Raw genomic sequence first — 21,368 nt, 5'->3', positions numbered from 1 at the left:
TGTGATGCTCCAGGTGCAAGACAGGACCTGGGGTGCTTTGGATGTGGGTAGCTGTCCAGGAGATGGTTGTGCTGCTCAGTGGATGGACACACTTGTGAAGGGCTGGGTATGTGCTTAAGGGAAATGTGGTGGGCAGCTGTTCTGGCACTCCTTGGCTGAGCTTGCTCTTGCATCTATTTACTTCTTGGGAATTTCCTCAGTGCTGTTTTTGCAACAGGGTTTTGAAAGTTCATGACCTGATGAAGGCTCTCTCCAAGACTTTTGTGTCCTTGGCTGAGTGGCTGCCTGGAGGACTTGCGGTTTTTCTTCTTGAACACCACGCTGATCTGCTTGTATATTCCTCAGCTATTGTGGTGTTCTCAGTTCCCCCTGCCTCCCCAGTTTTGCTTTCCTCTCTGGTGGAAGTGACATGGAAATGGGAACACCTGAATTGTGAGGAGGTCCTTGGGGCTGTCCAAGGAGCTGCAGTCCAGGAGTATGAATTTTGAGGGCTGTGTTTGCAAGAAGAGTAAAAGATCTGGGAGGAAGGTCTGGGAAATGCTTCCCTTTGATGTGGAGAGCTGACATCATTTTTATACATATACACATACATGAGTACCTGAGGGCTGGGGGCAGCAGTGTCAGCAGCCTAAAGCTTCCTGCGTTGCCTTTGGTCTTGTGCAGGTAGATACAGCCCTGATCTTCCCTGACACCAAGGGTGGAAATGAAGAAGTGCAACTGAAAGTTAGTAAGAGAGGGAACTCGGGCAGGGGTCCAACATGCTGATGTGCTTTTAAGGCACAACCTTAAAAAAAACATCCCCAATTTTAAACTTGTCCATTGTGTGGAAATCATGTAAGCACACCATTAACTGCAGCTGCTCTTGAGCTGCTGCACCCCAACGAGATCTTGTTTATTTCTTTGTCTTTTATTCTTCTGCTTACCAGCCACGTTGGTTTTTTTTTTTCTTCCCTGTCAACATGATACAATCACTCCTTGTTAGCCTATCTTGCTCTTTCCTCTTTCAAGGAAGGGAAAGAGCAGGGGAACCAGATCTGATAATTCCAGTGAGTAGAACTGTTCCCCTGAGCCCTTTATAAAGAAATAAAAAGGCTCTCCTCCTCTCTGCTTCTCTTTTGAGTACAAGCACTTTACCCTCTTGGATTCCCTGCAGGCTCCTCACACTGCTAAAATTGAAACATCAAGATGTCTGAGGCAGCAGGAATTACCATCAGTGTTTTGACACCTGGAGGTACGATTTCTATTAGCTTTTATATAAAAACAACACCAGTTTTGCCAACAGAGTTCTCGTTAAATAATGCATGAAGACCCTGCTCCTGACAGTAGGTATTTTTCTTTCACTTTCCTGGACTCTTGCATAATGGCTTAATTTTTGTGACCACTGGGGAAAAAGATCCACTCACTCATGGAAATGGATCTGTGCACACATGTGCTTAACTGCCGGGCGGGGAGGCAATTACCCTGTTTGCTAATTAACATGGAGAGATGGGAGAAAGCAATTTGAGGTTGGTCTGTTGAGGAGGTTTGGATTGTTGTTTTATCTTTTGGAGGCAGCAGAACTTGGTCTCCCTAAGACCTTTGGTGGTAATTAAGACTGCTTGTGTGTGATGTAAGAGAGCTGAGGAGGGTCTTCCTGCCCTTGGACGGAGACAAGCACAGGGTCATCAGAGACAAGAAACGGGTAGCTTGTGTTTTTGCCTAGATGATGCTTGGCATCAAGCATATGCTCTGTGCTGGCTTTTGGGGGGAAATGAAGTGAAACAGAAGGGCACAGCATGTGGATGTGACTGCTAATAGTGAGAATCAAAGCACAGTTTTGACATTTCTAACCTAATAAGTGGTGCGGCGCGTGAGAGCCTGCTTATTTTCCTTTTCACCATGAGATGCTTTGACAGAGGAGTAAAGTCCCATTTTGACATTTCTGTCATTTTAACTAAAGAGAGAGATTACAGTAAATTGGATTAAGTGAAAATCTTCTTCAGATGTTTGTGGTTTGGGCTGATTTATGGATAGATGTCATTTGAACGTCATTCTGCATTTTTTTAAGCATCTGCTTGATGGTTGCTCTAATGCTGTTGCTGCAAATAATCCACGCAGGGGAGGGAAGGCTGAGCAAGCAGCAGCTACCCGTGACAGATCTAACGCTGGTGTGTGCTGTGGAGACAGCGGCACGCTGTCCTCCTCACGTTCTCAGATCTATAGTGCCAGATTCTGTCCTGGCTGCTTGGCTCTCATTTGAGTTCTGGTCACTAAACTTCATTGTCTTCTGTTGAAAGTCATTTAAATAGGCATTTCTAAGTGGTTTTTCCCCATCTTGGAGAGAGAGGGTTCAGCACACGCAACCCTTACCACGCCCTTGGCAGCTCTTGGGTTGCCCACTGCCCTGCGACCAGTGATGATGTTCTTGGTTGCGCCATGCACGGCCTCAATCTTGGCTGCCTCGTTGCAGAGTCCTTCACTGGCTGTGAGTGTGTGTGAGTGGCTCTTCCAGGAACCCAAATATTCTCCTGAGCATGTGCTGGCTCACTCATGAGAGCAACAGCCTGTGAAAATGCTTTGTCCATGCACTGATATTTCCAAAAGATAGTGTTGAAAGTTCTTCCGTTAAATTAACAGCGTGAGACTTCTTAAATATGTGTGTCCTTGGTGGCTTCCTCTACCTAAGTGATTTAGAAGCTGCTGGTGCCATTTGGAGAGCTGCATAATCTCCTGTGGGTGATGATGTAATCAGCACTGTAATCAAATCTGCCAATGATGTCATTGATGGAGTACTCCACTGTTGCCTGCTGCAGTGATTTGTGGGATGAGATTGAAGTCTTTATGCAAATGGTGATGGGGAAACTGGGAAGCTCACATCCCTAAATTGTGTTATTTGTATAAATGGGTTTTAATTGCCAGCCTAATTTTGGAAAAGTATTTCTGATTAATGTTCAGAATCTCTGGATTTGGGTCTTGGAGGAGGGGCTGTCTCTGAAAGTTTATATGCACACTTAATGCTGAAGTTCAGTACCCATGCTGGGAGGTGTAGGGTAGCTGTCTGCCATCTCAGCTCCTGGAACTGCCTCTGCTCTGCCCAAGGGATCAGGTGGCTGAGGCTGGAAGTGAGAATATAGAATTTACTCCCAATTTCCTGAAGGGGTTGGGTGTTGTAGACTCTGTCTGTATTGAGTTTTGCAGTCCTGGGGCAGGAAGGCTCTGCCCCAAGTTTAAGTCACAGGCACAGAGAAGCACCCTTGTAAGCAGAGCATGTCAAATCCTGGCTTCTTGGGGGAGGAAGCTGGGTGTGCTTCACATCTCCCTCTGACCCAACCTCCACTGGTTTGATTTGCAGCATCCAGCACTGCCTGGGTTTCCCCATGCTGTTGGTGACGGCAGGGCTGTGGTGTTTTGTCTTCTGCACCTGTGCTCTGCTTTGATGAAGTTAAGAGATTTTAACTTTTGCTGTGAGCATTTTACACCTTGCTAGCAACTCTTGAAGTATTTTCTATGTTTTCTGTGATACAATTATTAGTGGGAGATCACAGTACCAAGGGAAGATAAATTTGTAATCCTGCTTAGTGGCTGATCTTACCCTAGCTGAGTAGCTCTCGTTGCATAAGGGACAGTGACCTGAAATTGTGTTTTTAAACCAGTGGACAGAGTACCTTCCCCTTCTCCCCCTTGTGCACACGACTTAAATGGTTCTAAGTTTAGCAGCGTGGCTGCGAAGTGTGAATAGCTCCTAACAACTTAACCTTTAGGTTAGTATGCCAAGGAGGACAGTGGTGCTGCAGGAGGTGGGGTACTTTAATGCATCAGTCTAAGCATTAAACAGACTTCCCTGCGCCTCTCTCTTGCAGCTCAGCTTGGTTTTCTGGAGACCTAAGAAGTGGTTACAAAGGTTACCGACACAAATGGCAAAGAGGAGTAAGAGGAAAGCTTGATTACAAACCCATCCTGAGGAGACTTATTGAGGGGTGGGAGCTTTGAGAGATGACCTAGGCACTAGTGGAAGGGTTCTGCTCCATCCTTTGTTGTCATACTCCCACCAATGAGTGCCAGGAGGGAGGGTGAGTGGGTGGGGGAGCTGGAGGGGAAGAGCTGCTGCTTGTGAACAGTGAAGAATTAAAAACATCTGCTCCAGATGTGCCTCCATGCTTATTGTTTTTAACTCCTTTCAGTAAAGCAATTGAGGAACTGGCAGTGCAGTTCTTGGCAGGGACCTTGTTAGAGTTGAAGAGATATTTCCCTTTCTGCTCATTTGGCGCTTTCTTCTCCGTTCCCTCCCCCAGGCTGAGCTCAGGTGAGACATCTGGGCTCTCCTTTCTGGGAAGGATGGTGGGAGTGCACTTAACAGCTCATTCCCCCCCCCCCCCCCCCCATCCCTTGAGAAATGCTACATGAAATACCTTAGTGTTACGAGCTCTGTCTAAAGATGTGAGGCTCACTGTCACTTCGCCTGTCTGCTTTCAGAGCTGCCTCTTTGGAGCAGAGAGCACAGGCTGCTTGTGTGTGCAACCAAAGAGCAAGGGTGGGAACTGCTGCTCCTGAGTGTCGGCTTCCCACCGCGGGTCAGAGCTGGGGTGTGCAATTCCTGAAGTCACTACTGCTCTGAGCTGGGGGTGACTGGCACTGGGCACCACCTCAGATTGCTCAGGAGCTTCCTCCAAGCTGAACAGACATCCAAGCAGACAGATGCCCGCTTCCCTTTTGGAATGCTTACCTGTGGTGGGATGTTCACAGCCCCTGAAAGTTGCTGTTGCTCAGCTTTGGAGCTTGTGGAGTGAGGGAGGTTGGTTCACCCTCCGTGCTTGTGGCAGCTGGGGAGTGTTGTCTGTAGGCAGCACTCTGGAAGAGAGGCTTCTTTCTTTCACTGAAGGTGGTATCTGGGTGGCTGGCAGTGGGGAATGAAGAGGAGGGGTTTTTTTTTCCTCTCTGGCGTGGGTGAATCAGTGCTGTCTGTGATGGATTCTCACTGTGACAGGCTCTAAATGGGAACTCCCAGGGGAAATTAGCCTGCAGCTTTTGACTTCATTAAATATTCTCCAGTGCCATCCCCAAGGACTACTTTTAAGTGCTCCGCAATGTTTCATCTGTATTTTTAACATCACTTGCAGGAATTGTGACCACTTATGGCCTGTATTTACATCAAAGTCTAAGTACAAATAGTTAAGAGGATAGGTGGCATGTTCTTTTCTTCAGGTCTGTAACATGATGATGTCTTACAGGTAGGCAGGAGAACCTCAGCTGGAGATACTGCAGATTATTATAAAGTCCAATAGCTCACTTAACAAATGGCTAAATCAATCATTATAAGCCATAGCTCTAAAACACCTATTTAATGATTGATTAAGCTTTTATAAACTGTTTGTAACTTTTAAAATGTGACCTGATGTATTGTAGCTCCATTAGCATCCAGCTAATAAAACACATGGTGGACCTGTAGTGCCTGCTGGGTTGATGGAAGTGATAGTTTAGGCCTTATGTGTGTTGGAAGTTTTAAGTACCCTGTTACAGGTTATTCTAGGTGCATTTTAAGGCAGAGAAGTACCATCTGCTCCTTTGAAGTGAGCTGCAGGGTTCATCTGGCAGTGGTATGTCCACCTTGTGGGTCTCCTGTCTGCTGTACTGGTCGTAATGGTCTGTGTAATCCGATGCTGGCGTGGAGCACCTCAAAAAAATCACCTCTCCTTGTTTCCCGTGAGGAAGGAGTCCAGAGTCTATCTTGGGCTTGTCTGAGAAGAGAGCCTGGGAGTGGGAACCAGCAGTGATGACTTCTTTTCCATGCTATGCCTGCCAATGTTATCCTTGGGAGTAGCTTTAACAGAGCTCCTTGCAGATCCAGAGTGGAGCCCTGGTAATGCTGCGGACTGTTAACACAGAGCCCAGCTGATTTGGCTTCCTGTAAAGCAGCATGTTTGGTGTGTGCTGAGGGAGCTAAAAAGCATAAAAGAAAGAAGGGTTGTTTGCTTGGAGGCCCATGATGACAAATCTGAACGTGGTTGAAGCTGGGGTGGATGGAGGCAGAAGGGGCAAAGCTGCTTTTTTTGTCTGAAAGTGTGTTGTTGTCTTGTGTTTTCACTGAATCATAAAATAGTTTGGAAAGGACCTTAAAGATCATGTAGCTCCAACCCCTATGCTCTTCATACCTTCCACTCAAATCCCCATTCAACCTGGTTTCACCTTTATTTAAACAAGAGCCAAACTGTAAAGGTAAAAATCTGCACACAAGGTTATAAGGGACTTCCTCCCCCCACTAATCTGCCTTCTTTGTCTGTGTCTAGAAGCATTTTTTCCACGAAGTGCTCAACTTTCCATTTGCTTGAGCTGTGCAGAGCTGGCTGCTGGGATGAGCTGTGTAATGGGATATCTGAATTGCAGCAGGAAACCTGCTCCAGGTCAAGCAGACTTGATTTAAGAGCAAATTTGGTCGGACCAGTATGAACTCCTGCATAGAGAAATTAAAACTGCTTCATGTCTGACTCGTGTCACTTCTGCTTCAAGTCAGTACCTGCTGCTGAGGGATACTGAAGTGGCCAACAATTAAAACCTCTTGAGTGCAGGCTGAGTGATGTATGTCCCTGATGCTCTGTCTTCTCATTGGGCTGTGGGAAGGAGGTGAAAGTGTGGGAAGGAAGGGCTTTTGGTTTGACTTCTTTGTGCTGACTTCTCATCTGTCCTCACTCCTGCATAGCAAGGGACTTTCTTATGCATGTGAAGTTCTCTGCCTTGAGGAGTGGCACACTTCAGAGGTGATGGTTTATTTTTTCTTAGGAGTCTGAGCTTGCAAGACAATAGTGATGGTGTGGCAACATAAATGAGCATATGGGGATTCACTGCATGTGGGAATGGTCTTGTTCTGCTGGTAGTTGTTGAAACAAAACTCAGAAGCCTTTTTCTGGCTGGAGGAGCAGGGAGGTGATTTTGGGAGGGGCTGCAGTTTATATTTCTCTTTCTATGTTGTAAATTAACTCAGCATTTTTTTGCTTACCTCTAGCATCTGTCTGCAGTATTTGTTTGTTTCTGGAGGTTTCTCTGCTTCTGTGATTTCCTCCTAATGGGTGACCAGCCATGCCTAGGAGACGTGGGGAAAAGGGGCTGGCTCTGGTGGCCTCTGCCCTGTTGTATAGTTCCTAGCCAGCTGTTTTGACTGTGTGACCACAGGGATTTAAACTGGGGGTGTGTGTTCCCAGAGTTCACCCCTGTGCTATGGGCAGGAGGTGACAGGAGGCAAAGGTGTTGTCCACTCAGGAGATATGTATGGGTGATATGTTCCAGTGCCAGCTGCTGCCTTGGGACACTGCAATAGGGTGAAGAAAATGAAGGTTTATTTACCATTTCTGACTGCTTTATTTTTTTCTTTTCTTTGTCAAGTGAGTAGTTTTAACCCAGAGCTCAGACATAAACCATGGGGGATGCTGCTGAACTGCAAGTGGGGAAGCAGTGAACTCTCCTTTGGGTGAGAGTTTACCATTCAAGCCTTGACCTTGTTAAAACATGTTAACTCAATAAAAGTCTGAGTATTTAAAGACAAGTGACTTCTTCCTGCCTTGAGGGGCATAATTAAACCATTCCACACCCCTTGAACCAGAGCTGTGGGAGGAGGACTAAGGAGCTCCCTAATCTGCCTGCCTAAATCAGTCAGCAGCCCTGTACTGGGATCATCTCCCTCCCATGGTAGCATCCATGGACTGTGTGGAGCTGCTGCCAGAAAGTGCTGGGAGAGTCTGGCAGTGATTGCACGGGAAAGCTGCGATGTCCCAACTGCTGGGAGGATGACATTGCTCCTTCTCAAGAGCAGGCAGTTCTTGCATCAGTTGAAATTGTGGTCAAGTGTTTTGTATTAGAGCAGACTGCATTTCCTGGGTAAAACATGCTGCAGGGCTTCACAGGGAAAGAAGGGAAGGTTGGGGAGGTCATGTTGATAAAAATTCCTGTACAATTTAAAAATAGGAGAGTTATCCCTTTCCTCATTCAAATATTCCTTATAAGTTTGTAAAGGACATCACACTGTTGTATCTGTGTCCACAGAATGGACATAATACAAATGGACACATTAATGTGTCCAAAAGCACCTCCAGCCTTTTCAAGGCAAATACTGAAAGTTGCTGTGTTCCCAGTTGGAAGTGATGCCACTGAGCTGTAAACAGAACCCACTGGTGTGAATCCACATGGAATTGCAGCTCAAAAGATGAACAAATAAGGAATCCCACATCCCTGTCAAACCTCAGGGACACACACATGCTATGGAATAATTGTATATATATTTATGTCTATATAATGAATTGTAATTCTCCAGGAATAATCCCTGCTGTGACTGCTCTACACCTGGAGAGCTGTTACTGCCTTGTGGCTATTTCACAAGCACTGGGGTTCATTTTCTGTTTGTTTTCCTGAACTCTTCACTTCTATGCTATCTTCTCCATGGGAGAAGTATGCTTTTCAGTACCTCTCCTGCAGGAACTTTCTCTGTGAGGACAGAGTCTGTGCTTGGCAGGAGGCTTTTGCAAGAGAAGGGTCTGCGAAGTGACAGCTTCCAAGTGGAGTTGTGCTTGTATGACTCTTTAGGAGACCTTACCTGCTGCACAGGACCACTAATGACACCCTGTGCCCAATGGTAGAGGTTGGATGGGGTCTGAAGAGCAGGGGAAGGTGACTTGGTTGGGTTTGTGTTCCCTGAGGGGACTTCGGGCAGGCTGTTAGGCTCCCATGGGGCAGCTTAAGGGACTGTGTCTGTACCTCTGTAGAGTCCCGATGGGCACGCAGCTGTTTGCTGCTCCCGCTGAAACACAAGGGCTGTTAACTGCAGCTGTTTTATGAGCAGCTCAGCTGCCCAAGCAGAGGTGACAGATTTGGGGATGGTAATCCTCTTAGCTATCCCTGTGTAAGCTGCCCTGCATCCACTTGGTACCAAGGGAAACTCATTGCTCTAGCAGAGACAATTTCAGATGCCTTGTCTTCTCTTGCTGTCAGTAACCAGGGTTCATCTGTATTTAAATCTGAGGCCTTCATGAAGGTCCCAGGCTCAATGCATTGAGGCCCTGGGAATCTTCTTAAGTACCCCCAAGATGGGAAGAGTATTATGCTGCAGTTTGTTTTTGTATCTCCTCAAAAGTGGTGTTTGACTTTGGGACTGACTTCTGTGCCTTCTGCTGCCATCGTTAGTGCTTTTGTCTAGGCCAGATTTGTCCAAATGACTTGGTGTTAGAGCTTCTGTTTGCCCCAAGAGATGCTTCCCAGTTATGAGGGCTGCTTTGCATCAGATGTTTCCCTTGTGGTTTGTATTTGCTTCTGCTGTCTGGCTAAAGAGTTGGAGGGTGAGGAACAGTCTGAAACCTCAGCCCCAGGGCAGGTAGGTGCAGGGTGACAGGAGATACTTGCTGGTACCCACACCCACAGTGGCAGCAATGAAATGGGGCCAGTGACTCACCTTAGAAATAACTTCATGTTGGCAGCTGAGGTTTTTTGAAGTAGCAGTAATTATTCTTAATAGCTTTGAGTTCAGCAGTTGTGAAACAGGGTGGACTCATAGCCCAGGGGCTGGGCATTTTGTTGGGAAACAAGGAGAAACATTTCCCTCCCTCTGGTATTGACAGGGTAGAGAGAACAGGCGTCTGATCCCCCTGCTTGCCCATGGAAAGGTGGACCCTTCAAAATGTCTCATTGGTGTAGTAGGAATTTCAGTCATCTTGTACAGATCCCTTCAGAGTAAGTCCACAGGCTCCCAGAAGCTTGTAAATGACAGGCTGAAACCATTGCTCCAAGCCCAGGAAAGGCAAATTACCAAGGGTATGACCAGGTTGCACTTTGAGAAGTGGTCTCGATCAGGAAGCCAAGACTCCTGATCTGCTGAGGACTGAATGACAGCTTTGAACAGCTTGTTGTCAGCAGGACTGAGCTTGGCAGGGAAGCACTGAAATCCCATTTGCCCACTTGTGGAGGTTCAGTTATTAAACACATCAGGAATCCCCATCTGCTTTGGAAGCCTGTCTGGAGAAAGATAACCCAGAGCTCAGCTTCTGCAAGTGCTGTTTGTCTTGGAGTGGTGTTGGAGGGAGCTGAAGCTGTGCAAGATTCCCCTGTGGATGCGTGTTGGGGGGTGGGGTGGGTGAAACCCTTGGCTTTGTGCTTACTGTGAGCTAGGGCTCTTGCTGAAATGGGCTGGTCATTTGTGTATGGTATCTGAAAGAGGATGGAGGTGATGTTCTGCTCTCCCCCTTCCCTTGCTGCGAGTTGTCCAGCATACTGCAAAGTGCTGCATGTTGTATGCAAAAGCTGAATTTTTTTTCAGTGCTTCTAGAGAGGCTTTGACTTTCTGTCTAGAAGCTATTAATTACCTAGACAGGGAAAGCAGAACATGCCCAATTAATGGCTCCTACTGCTTAGACCTGTCTCTCCAGCTGATCTGCTGGGAGCTAATGAGCAGCTCCTTTCACTGGGCCACCAGTGAGCTTGAACTTCTCGTTGGTTTTCCTGGGGTGAAATGAAAGCAGCAGCAATGTGCAGGAACAAATGGCTGGAATGTGGTTATTAACCTGGGCTGGAAATTGACTATCTGCTAGTAATTACCCAGGGAATGTTAGGAGAAAGGCCTGTGGTGGGTTGAGAGCTGGTGTTTGACAGATGATCACAAGCGCTTGAGTTAGCATTGCTTAACTTCCCATCCCATGCCTGAGGTGCAGCAGTGTGCTGGAGAAGTACAGCCACCTCCATGCCAACCTGGAGTGAAATGGGTTACTATAAGCCGGCTCCACTCCCAGCTGACTCCCTTCTTCAGTGATATTTTATGGCACAGCATCTCATATATTTTTGAGTACCTTAGTTTACAGGTCATTTAATTTATTTGCAGGCTTTGTTTCGGTTCCCTGGGGTAATTGTGTTCCTTTGCACATGTCTTCCCATGGAGGCATTGAATTGTGCAGTTTGTCACAATAGTGCAGCTTTTATGCTGGCAGTCGGTGCTCTTCAAAGATCCTTCTGTGAAGTTTAGACTCCTCAATCATTAGAGGATCATGAAAGAAAAGGAATAATTTAGCAGGCAAAGATGTTTTGTCGTCTTTGAAATTGGGAATGTGCGAAAGGAGAAAATGTTTGGCGGTACAATCTGCCTCAAAGAACTTATCTCAGGAGCTGCAGAAAATGAATTTCCCTTCTTTATTCAGGATGTAAATAATCGAAAATGTCACTCCTGAGCTGAGTAATTTGTTCAACAAAAGGAACTCGAGGAGATGACACCCCCAGCTTTCATGAACGTGCCCGAGACATCAGAGGACCTGTCTCTTTAGCAGTATGAACTGATGGGTTTGAAAATCAAATGAGCAGCGTGTTCTGTGTAAAATACATAAATAAACCTCGCAGGTGCTTTGTAATTTTCCTTGGGTTTTAAAAGCCTTGTTTATCTGGAGAGGCTGGGGGTGCAGGTTAACTCCTGGGAGCTGCCAGTGGGTGTAGTGCTGATGTGTTGGTACAGTGATGGTTGTTAATGTGCCGTTTAACGCACTTGGGAGCGTGGCTCAAATAGTCCCACGGTTCCTGTATCCTTTTTGCGTGTTGGTGAGGAATCGCTTTTTCCCCCCTTGATTTAAAGTTGCTTGAGTGTGTTTATGAGACTGAGATTGGTGCTGCCTAACAGCTACAGTATTTAAAGCCCATGTTTAGTGTAAGCAGGGGCAGCTGAGGTGGAAAAGATGACGTATAGGAAAGGGATAGAGGAGTGATGAGGCTTTGGGAGTGGGGATGGGAAGTGCTTTGCCCTGGAGCTGGCTGCCTGTGCTTGCCCACAGTTAGCATTATCTCAGGTGGAAGTGGCAGCATGGGGCAAGTGTTGCAGCATTTCAAGCTGCCAGACCGGGCCTGGGTAGAACAGGAGGAAGGTTTGGTTTATGCTCTTGCACAATCCATCTTGCCCTGGCAGATTGGAGGTTGGACTATCAGTGACCTTTGGAGGTCCCTTCCAACCCAGTGCTTTCTATGATTCTACGTGCTTTTTAGTTTCAGCTGTTGCATTTCAGTATCTGAAGCTCTGGGATGGGCTTCCATTGGGAAATGGGACTTTTTCAGCATTTTTTCCATCCCTGGGGTTTTAGTAGTCAATCCTGCTGGCTTGTTTTTGCTCTCCTATACTTATTTTTCTCATCTGCCTCCTTTTAGGCTGCCTAATCTGTGCTCTGGCATTTGCCTATCACTCCTTTCCTCCTCCCATCCCCTGCCCTGTTTCCCTTTGCAGTCCCAGTGCCCGGGTGGTTTCATGTTTGGTGTTTTTTTAATTTCCTCTCCAGGCATTTCCATTTGTCTTTGCAGATCATCTTCAACAAAGGCCTCGCATGGTCTAATTTGTTTTCTATTTCCAGCCCAGCCTTAAAATAACTCCTTTGTTCCATGAATGGCCTGTGCGTGGATCCAAATCCCATCCCCCCCCCCCCCCCCCCCCCCTTTTGTTTTTGAGTGTAGATTTCTTTGTGGCTGTTCCTTGTCAGTATCTTTAACTACTCCAAGTGTCCCCTTTGGGCTTTCAGCCTGCAGCTGCCAGGCAGTAGCTGTGGGTTGCGTGTGGCTTCATGTGTCCCAACTCTCTCCAGGGGAGCAGCATGGGAATGGGTGCCCTGGCATAGGAGCGGTGATGCCACTGTATAACTGGGGCGGCTCTGCCATCACATCTTTGGTGACAGACTCACTGTGCAAATGATCCACAGGTCATCTGCATGCTTCTGTATTCAGCACTGGTGAGGCCATACCTCAAACACTCTGTCCAGTTTTGGGCACCTTGATACAGGAAAGATGTGGAGGTGCTGGAGCAAGTGCAGAGGAGGGCAAGGAAGTTGTGAGGGGCCTGGAGAATAAATCTTGTGAAGAGTGACTGAAGGAAGTGGGGATGTTTAGTTGGGAAAAGGGGAGGCTGAGGGGAGACCTCATTGCTCTCTACAACTACCTGAAAGGATGTTGTAGAGAGGCTGGTGCTGGTCTCTTCTCACAGGTAATTAGTGACAGAACAAGAGGGCCTCAAGCTACAACTGAGTAGGTTTAGACCAGACATTAGGAAAAAATTTTCACAGCAAGAGTGATCAGGCATTGGAATAGGCTGCCCAGGGAGGTGGTTGAGTCACCAACCCTGAATGTGTTTAAAGGTCATTTAGATGTGGTGCTTGGGGATATGGTTTAGGGGTGAACTTTGTAGAATAGGAGAGGAAAATCTAACAATGGTAGTAGGGAAACTGAAGGCAGAGAGACATGGCAGGATTTGAAAAAGCAAGGGCTCAGGCCAGCCACACTGATGCTGACCTGAGGCTGGAGCCATGGCCAGGCTTGCACTTGGTGTGCTGCTGGTGCATTTCAAGAAGGCAACATCCCTGCAGCTAGTGAGTGACAGCCGAGTGCTGCAACTGGGAGAAATGGGTCAGCCTTGTTCGTGTAAGCACATACGTGCCCCTCTGGGACCTGTCACAGGGTCACTTGCAGCCTCTTTGCCAAGGGCTGGGAGGCACTTAAACTGTGTGAGATTCATTGCAAGTGCTCATCTGTCATGGTATGTCTGGTGGGGAGGTGGTGCAGGTCTCTCATCTGCTCCCAACAACTGGATTAGGCTACTGGGAGTTGTGGCCTGAAGGAGGGCTGTTAGTGGCAGGACTTGCATCACACAGCACATACTTTCTTCTGCCAGAACCATCAGGGGGGTGTCATGACACCGCTTTAGAGCGGGCTGTCTGGCAAAACCTGACTTTTGAAACACAACTGGGAGTGGGGCTGGCAAAATTCAGTCCTCTGACCTTGTTCCACACAGCTGCGGTGCCAAGATCTGTACACACATGCTGGCAAAGGTTATCTCGGGGCAGAGCTAAACATGGGTCCTGTGCCCAAAATAGCTTGGAAAGATTGAAAAGGAGAAATACAAGTCGCAAATCCTGCTTTGCTGCTTTGGGCAGTGATAGGAGCAGGGCAGAGAAGTCACCTTTCACCGGATCAGGACTGGATCTGCATGGAGCCATGCCGTGGTGGGAGAGCTGATGGAGCCCGGAAGTTACCAACAAGTAGGCAACTAATCGGGACAAGAGACTTCAGCTCCTGAACTTCTGCCATCCTCTTCATGGCCCTGGAGTCTGTTTGTATCTTCTTTCAAGGGTAACATCCTGCCCTGGCAGCTTTGTTTTGGTGCTGCATCTGAAGTGTCAGGCAGGCGAGGCAATGAATCTAGTTCAAAAGTCATCTATCCAAAACAGAAGAGGGAGGAGGGCTGCTGGCAGCAGGTGAGGTAGGAAACTGGGCAGGAGCTGCTTCAGGTACTGCTGTGTGAGGGGCACCTGAGGAACCACAGGATCTCTCTATGATGTGCAGGGTGCTGCTAGCCTGGCTGCTCTTTTGTTTTCTTTCAAAGCAAGAAAAATGCTTTAAGATCACACACAGGTACAAGCCTTGATCCCTGGGGTTGAAATAACTTCTCCTGCATGCCATGGAGCTCAGGATGTGCCTGATCTTTCCTGTTGACCCTGGGCTGCTATTTTAATGTAAAACCTCTGTACCCTGCTGTGATTGAACGCCAGCGTGGATTCCCAGGCTGCAGACACTGACATGGTTGGCTTTGTTATTCTGAATAGAGCCCTAAATTTATGGCAGCTGGCCTGCTTTCCCTACTAAAAGGGTTTAATAGATACAGTACATAAAAATATTTGTGTAGAATGTCAACTGTCTTCCAAGAAAATTTCACGCACATATTGATTAGACAAATCCATTACTGACAAGTTGTTGTGGTGCATTTCTTGGGAACATCTCTCTACCCAATTTCATCCCATCTTACTTGATTTTACTTCCACTAGTGCTTTAGAGCAAGTGTGGGTAAATCTCTTCACTGCTATTCAGGTCTGGTTTTGATCTGGATCTGTATGGCATGTTGATGCTGTTACCAGTGGTGGGACAGCTGCTGACAGCAATATACTTCTCTGCTGCTCATGAGTAGGTGCTGGGGTTGTTGAAGCGTCTTGAGTTGGTGAGTTGGTCTTGTGGAGGTGAATGTTGTAGCTCAGGATTAATTAAGCATTATAAATAAAGGTGTCTCTAACTTTTATTTAAAAAAGCACAAGTTGACTGCAGCATAGATACATCAGGTTGGACTCGATGATCCTCGAGGTCTCTTCCAACCTTAGTGATACTGTGATACCTTTTCTGTCTTGTTTGAGGAGGAAAGTAAACTATTTAGCATTTGAGTAAAGATGACTCGGTTGTTTCTTCCAAAACCTTGCATCATGTTGTGTAATTAGGCATCAGCTTTGTCAGTACTCTTCAACTGACTATTCTCTGGTGAGTGCTAGCAAGGTTTTGCTTATTTGCCTTGGATGCAAAGCATGGTGGTGCTAGTTGTTGCCTTTCAATAAGGTTTTTTGCAGTCATTTTTGTGGGCTACCTCCTAACACCTTCTGTAGGCCATCCATGGGCTGTAGGCCACAGGTTGAGTAATGCTACTCTGGACTTAAGAAACAAGCTATGCTGTTAATGTTATTTCAGTATGACCTTGCTTAAATAAATTATAAAAACAAACAAACAAACAAAACACAACAACCCAGGCCGATTTTGACCTTGAGCAGAGTGTTTTCACTGGGATCTTTAAAGCTTTCATGGGGATTGAGGAACCAGTATGTTCTGTAAGCTGGGAGTGTCTTGTTGTTCTCACCTGGCAGATGAGCCAAGGTATGGGGTAATTATGGCAACTCACCCACATTTATATTGTGTCAGCAGCAAGCCAGGCACCTCACCTGGGAATCCTGCTCCCCCTGAGGAGTACAGAGCTGATTGGGAGGGTTGTCTGCACCTTGGAAAAGCAGCAAGTATGTTGAATGAGGTGAATTTTTGTTTGCAACTTCATTTAATTGAAAAGCCTTTTATTTGTTTACTTATTTATTTAGACCTGTAAGGTCTTCATGTGGCAGAATGACCTCCCTGCTCCTGTGTGGCTAGCAGGAGCAGGGAAGTCATTCTGCCCCTGTACTCAGCACTGGTTAGGCCACACCTTGAGTCCTGTGTCCAGTTCTGGGCCCCTCAGTTTAGGAAAGATGTTGAGTTGCTGGGATGTGTCCAGAGAAGGGCAACAAAGCTGGGGAGGAGTTTGGAGCTAAAGCCCTATGAGGGTAGGCTGAGGGAGCTGGGGTTGCTTACCCTGGAGAAGAGGAGGCTCAGATGAAACCTTACTGCTGTCTACAGCTACCTGAAGGGAGGTTGTAGCCAGGTGGGGGTTGGTCTCTTCTCCCAGGCTACCAGCACCAGAACTAGAGGACATAGTCTCAAGCTGCATCAGGGGAGGTTTAGGCTGGATGTTAGGAAGTAGTTCTTCCCAGGAAGAGTGATTGCCCATTGGAATGGGCTGCCCAGGGAGGTGGTGGAGTCACCATCACTGGAGGTGTTTAGGAAGAGACTGGATGGGGTGCTTGGTGCCATGGGTTAATTAGATAGTGTTGAATGATAGGTTGGACTCGATCTCAAAGGTCTTTTCCAAACTGGTTAATTCTATTCTGTTCTCTGACTGTATCAATGAATGCTGCTGCTGTGCTCAAGAGCTGGGCTGAGGGACCAGCACAGAAATGCCCAGCCCTGTGTCTAATCGGTGTGGATGTGGACTGTGAGTTTTCAGATGACTGTGGGGCATCATGAACTTGTCTGTACCTGTCTCTTGGGCTGGACATCAATCTGTCCAGTGCTGTGCACCCCATTAGCATGGGCTGTGCCTGAGCTGGCAAATGCTGCTGGGAGCTGGCAGGTGCCTGGGCAGCCAGGCGAGCCTGCAACGACTTGCTGTGGCTTGTAGGTTGTTTTTGTGGTGTAAACTGGGCAAAACAGGTGATGGGGAAATTGTTTTAGACAGCAAATGGTACATAGAGGTGAAAAACAGAGAAGTAGGAAGGTGGTGGTTTGTTGCATGGAGTTGGCAGTGAGGAGGAGGAGGGTGGAGGTTTGGAAGGCTTCAGCAATGGGGCAAGATCCTGGGAGTCTCCCGAAGAGCTGGAAATAAGTGGGTGCAGGAGGCTTTGTGAGCTTTTGCCTCTTCCACAAGTTGGTGTTGTAGCTCTGGTGCTGGGTTCATTGGTGCTCGAGCTTTCTCCTGTTCCTAATCATAGACTGTAAATCTCCTTGTACCTAGTAATGGCTAACACAGGTCTGCGGATAAAACCGTCTCTGATGGAGACTCTGACTGGGGAGGGAAATACTTTTCCTGTGAGACAATGTCTGTTCCTCATCAACTCAGCTGAGAAAAGTAGGAGTGAAATGGTTCAATCTTAAGGATTTCAAGAGCCTGGCTGCACGATTTCTCTTTTATTTCCATTAATCTGCTCCTATTGCTTGTGCTCCTCTCTTAAAAATAATGGCTAAAGGGTTGTGGATGAGGAGGCACCCCAGTGTCCTTTGGGGATGTGTGGCCTAGCAGTGTCCCAGCTGCACCCAGCTCTGAGGCAGCACCAGCACGTCCCTGGCAAGTTGTTATGCTCTCACTTTGCTGCCTAGTGGGAGCACCCACAGCCCTGCTGCTGCCTGACCAGGGACCATTTTCCTTGTCTTCCCCTTCTTTGCATTGCTGGGCTGGACACACTGCAGCAGCTGCCTTCTTCACACATGAAGTGTCAAAATGTGATCTGCAGCGAGGGCATTGGTGGAGCTGCCCCACTGCTTTAGTGACCTCATTTGGCTCCAGCTCACAGTTCAGCTGTGCTTTGCCTGTTGGAGAGCGCATGATTTTCACTCTTCGCTTCTCAGGTCTTCTTGTAGAGGCAGAGGTCATTTGGTGCTCTTGAGAAAGAAAACACCTTTTGTGGTCCTGCTAGCACACAGTGCCACCACTAGTGCAGCTTGCAGGCAGTGTGCCTTGCTGTAGGACAGCTTTGTTGGCCCCTTAATTTCACCCTATGTGTCTGTGTCCTCCTAATAGAAAGTCAACTTCTTTTTTCTGGTTGCACAGACAGAAGGCAAAAAGCTTTTAAACTGTTAGAGAGCTTGACACTGTGTGGCTTTGCACATGGTGCTGGGTTTTAAAGATGAGTTTCTGTTCTGAAGAGATTAAAAAAAAGGCAAACTAATCCCATTTCTTGTACTGTATGGCTGCCATGGCGTGGTCTGGTTCACCTGCTGAGCTTCCAGGGAAGCAGCTGGGTTGCTGAAAGCTGCCAAGGGCTCTGCCTCCTGTCTCCAGCTTGGAGCGTATATATACACGTGTGTATATATTTACATATGCTAATTAACTCTTAGGTGGCTGCAAGCCAAGATGTCCGAGTCTGTTAATTAGGAAAGTACCTTAAACTCCTGCAGATCTCGGCGAGCTCTTGGGAGCCTTGTGCGCGTGTCCCTGGCTGCTGCAGGGAGGGTTTGTCTCTGGGGTAGCCCTCGTGGACTGCAGGAGGGCTGTGAGGATGGTGAGGTGTCCCCAGAGAGTGTGCCCCCCAGCTTTGAGTGGGAATCGATGCTTAAAATCCCATCCAGTCGGAAGTGTTGAGGGGAAGTGGGGTAGTCATACTGGCAGTATAAATGCATGCTGGTTGCCTTCTGGGTGCCTCTGAATTTCCCCTTGTGCTCAGGGGCTTTCCTGCCCCGGTGTGGACTGAGTCAAGCACATCAGACTCCTGTCTCCATCCAGAATGAGGCTTGGGCTGATCTTTGGCCCCCATGCTTTCCAGGACTGGGGTGACGGGCAAGATACCTCAGGGCTTGGGGGAACCCCAGATCCTGTGTGTGGGGTGAGCTGAAAGCAGGAGGGGACCTGGTTGTTTTCCTCTCCCTTCCCTGAGAGCCAAACCCTGCTGTGTCTTTTCCCATGCAGAACTTGGCAAAATACCTTTGGCTCAGGAAGCTCAGCTGTCCCTTGGCAGGAGAATGGAGATGTCTCTGCATGTCTGTCATCTTCAGGTCTCAATGGGAATTCACTGAAAAACAGTATTTTGGTAAAATTTGACTTCCTTGCATGGAGGCCTCCTTAGCCCACTTTCCCCTGCATGTCGTGCCCAGCCTGCAGGGGACCGTTGCCTTGGTTTGATTTTATTTCTGGCTGGTGAGCAGCGTGTGGGTGCCAGCAAACCAGTGAGGAGGTTCTGTGCCTGCCTGCAGCAGATAGTGAGTGGCTTATCAGCGCGGGCTGGTCTGTGGTCTGATGGGAGTGAGAGAAAAAAAGAAAGTAGAGGAAGACTTCCTCTTTCTCTCTCTTTCTCTCTCTCTCTCTCTCTCTCTTTCTCTCTCTCTCTCTCTCTCTGTCTCTCTCTCTCTCTCTCTTTCTCTCTCTCTCTCTCTCTCTCTGTCTCTCTCTCTTTCTCTCTCTCTTTCTCTCTCTCTCTCTCTCTCTTTCTCTCTCTCTCTCTCTCTTTTTCTCTCTCTCTCTCTCTCTCTCTCTCTCTCTCTCTCTTTTTTTTACCCCTCTTTCCCACCTATCTTAGGTTTTTGTACACACCAGCTGCTGTTTCAGTTGAAATTGTGTTGGCTGGGGCTGGGTGTCCCTTCCCGCTCCCTGTGCAGCAGACACCATGAGAGTGTGGGGAGGTGGTGCCAGGGGACTGGGTGCTTTCTCTGGTGCTCCCAGTATGCTGAGGGAAGATTTTGTTACAGCAACAACCCTTATAAATTTATATAAGTGACACGTACCTCTGCTGGGGGTGAGGTGTGTGAGTGTGCTCAGCACTGGGTGGGATGGAGAATTGGTTTAGGGGAGGGGGATCTGAGGCTCTCCCTGCTTGGGATCAGTCCTGACAGCATTCTCAAAGCCCAGGTAGCAGTGGGGATTTATGCTTCGTATAGCTAACCATTAATAAGAGAATTACAGTTAGTGTATCTGAAGGTGTCAGTGATGAAGGGCAGCATTTAGACATTTGTAAATTTTTTTTTTTTTTTTTTGGTTGAAATCCAGACAAAACCTGGGAGGCTTAAAATCCTCTCCAAACACAACCTGAAGTGTGTCTAAAAAGCAGTGACTCATAAATCTCCCCCTGGGGCCAGGGGGAGTTCTCCCACTCTCTTGGTTTACCTGATTCTGTTCCTGCTGTAAAGGGAATTGCAACACATGGTAAAGCAGCAAACGTGTGGGTGACAGGGGTGTGTCTGTGCAAATAACCTCAGGGCCATGGTGTCTTCTCTGGCTCTTGGTCCTAATCATAAAGGTTGATCTCTTTGGCATTGGAGATGTATCGTGTGCCTCAGTCCTGAGTTTTCATGTAGCTCTGTGGATGGATGTGGCTGCTGAGCATGACAGTGTCCCTCCTGGCAAAGATCAGGGCTTACCTCAAGTAGCTGCAATAACAGCTACAGCTCAGAAAGAAGGGGAGTGAAGGGGAGTATGTGTGGTCATGGGAGAGTGTTGATGGGGAAGTGGATGAGCTGAGGAGGCACCTTGTGCTTTTGGACCTCATGTTGAAGTGCCAAACTGCAGCCTGTGTTCTTTGGAAACTAAGTCACTTCCCCCCAGAAAGGCCTGTTTCCAAGAGACCTGTAGGTGTAGAGTGACAGGGCCCAAAGAAATTGCCAGCATTGTGCAGGCCTGGTCCTGCTGGATCTGGGGGAGAGTTTTCCAGGGCAATTGGGCGGGATGCATTTGGGTAAATCTTACATTTGGACTTCCCTGGGGTAGAAGTTATCCACTGGAAAAAAAAGGGGGGGGGGGAGGGGGGAAGACAATAAATAAATGACAGTGGTGTTGGGTAAGCAGAAAAGGTGAGGCCACTGGAGAATTGAGAGCAGCCAGGTTTTGGAGATCATCCAAGGCTTGATATTAGCTTGTCTCAGGGGACTGTGGTAGGCTGGGTTTTAACCTCCTCCTTTCCCACTTGTTTGCAGTTGTTGGGTGACGTGGGAAGCTCGCACACGATGAAGAGGAGCTGCTGTCTCTCCTAACCCTTTGTCTGTGATTTGGAGGCAGCGAGCACCACACCTGCTGGTTCGAGATGTCTGGATCCACGCAGCCTGTGACGCAGAGCTGGCGCGCGGCCGAGCCACGCTACCCGCCCCACGCCATGTCCTACCCTGTTCAGATTGCTCGACCACATGCGGTAAGGCGACAGACTTCCCTTCTCTGCCTGCTCGTGGGCTAGGAGCTGCGTGGCTTGTCCCTGCCCCTGGGGCGGTGGTTCAGCCACTCTGGGCTCGGATGCGGCTGTTAGAGAGAAATCAGACCGTTTCCATGCCTGTGGTACAGGATTTCATTGTTCCTCTCTTGTGGGATCCTCTTCTGCTTCTCCATATGGTGCTTGCAGCTTTTTTGTCTCCCTTTCCAGCTTCTTCCCAGTGTTTACCATGGTGGTGCTTATGGGCTCTGGCTCATCACTTCCAAGCATGCAAGTCCGTTCACCTTCCTGGCAAGGGCACCCTTTGTTGGATGCAGTAACCAGCCTGAGGGGGAGAAAGGTTGACCATCCACATGGAGCAAGAGCATGTGGCCTCCT

General features: G+C 47.9%; 1 protein-coding gene across 1 annotated transcript in view; it reads left to right on the top strand.

Moving 5' to 3' along the window:
- The window catches only part of NCOR2 (nuclear receptor corepressor 2), a 258,103-nt gene that overhangs the window by 57,464 nt on the left and 179,271 nt on the right, over positions 1-21,368 (top strand). Inside the window, exon 2 of the mRNA XM_054172985.1 lies at positions 20,764-20,975. Within this exon, the coding sequence (XP_054028960.1) occupies positions 20,871-20,975 (105 nt within the window). The 5' untranslated portion in view covers positions 20,764-20,870. The remainder of the gene's footprint in view (positions 1-20,763; positions 20,976-21,368) is intronic.

Source organism: Dryobates pubescens, chromosome 25 (assembly GCF_014839835.1).
Source record: "Dryobates pubescens isolate bDryPub1 chromosome 25, bDryPub1.pri, whole genome shotgun sequence".
NCBI lineage: Eukaryota > Metazoa > Chordata > Aves > Piciformes > Picidae > Dryobates > Dryobates pubescens.
The sequence above is the reverse complement of the archived record's forward strand: the minus strand, read 5'-3'. Positions and strand labels throughout refer to the sequence as shown.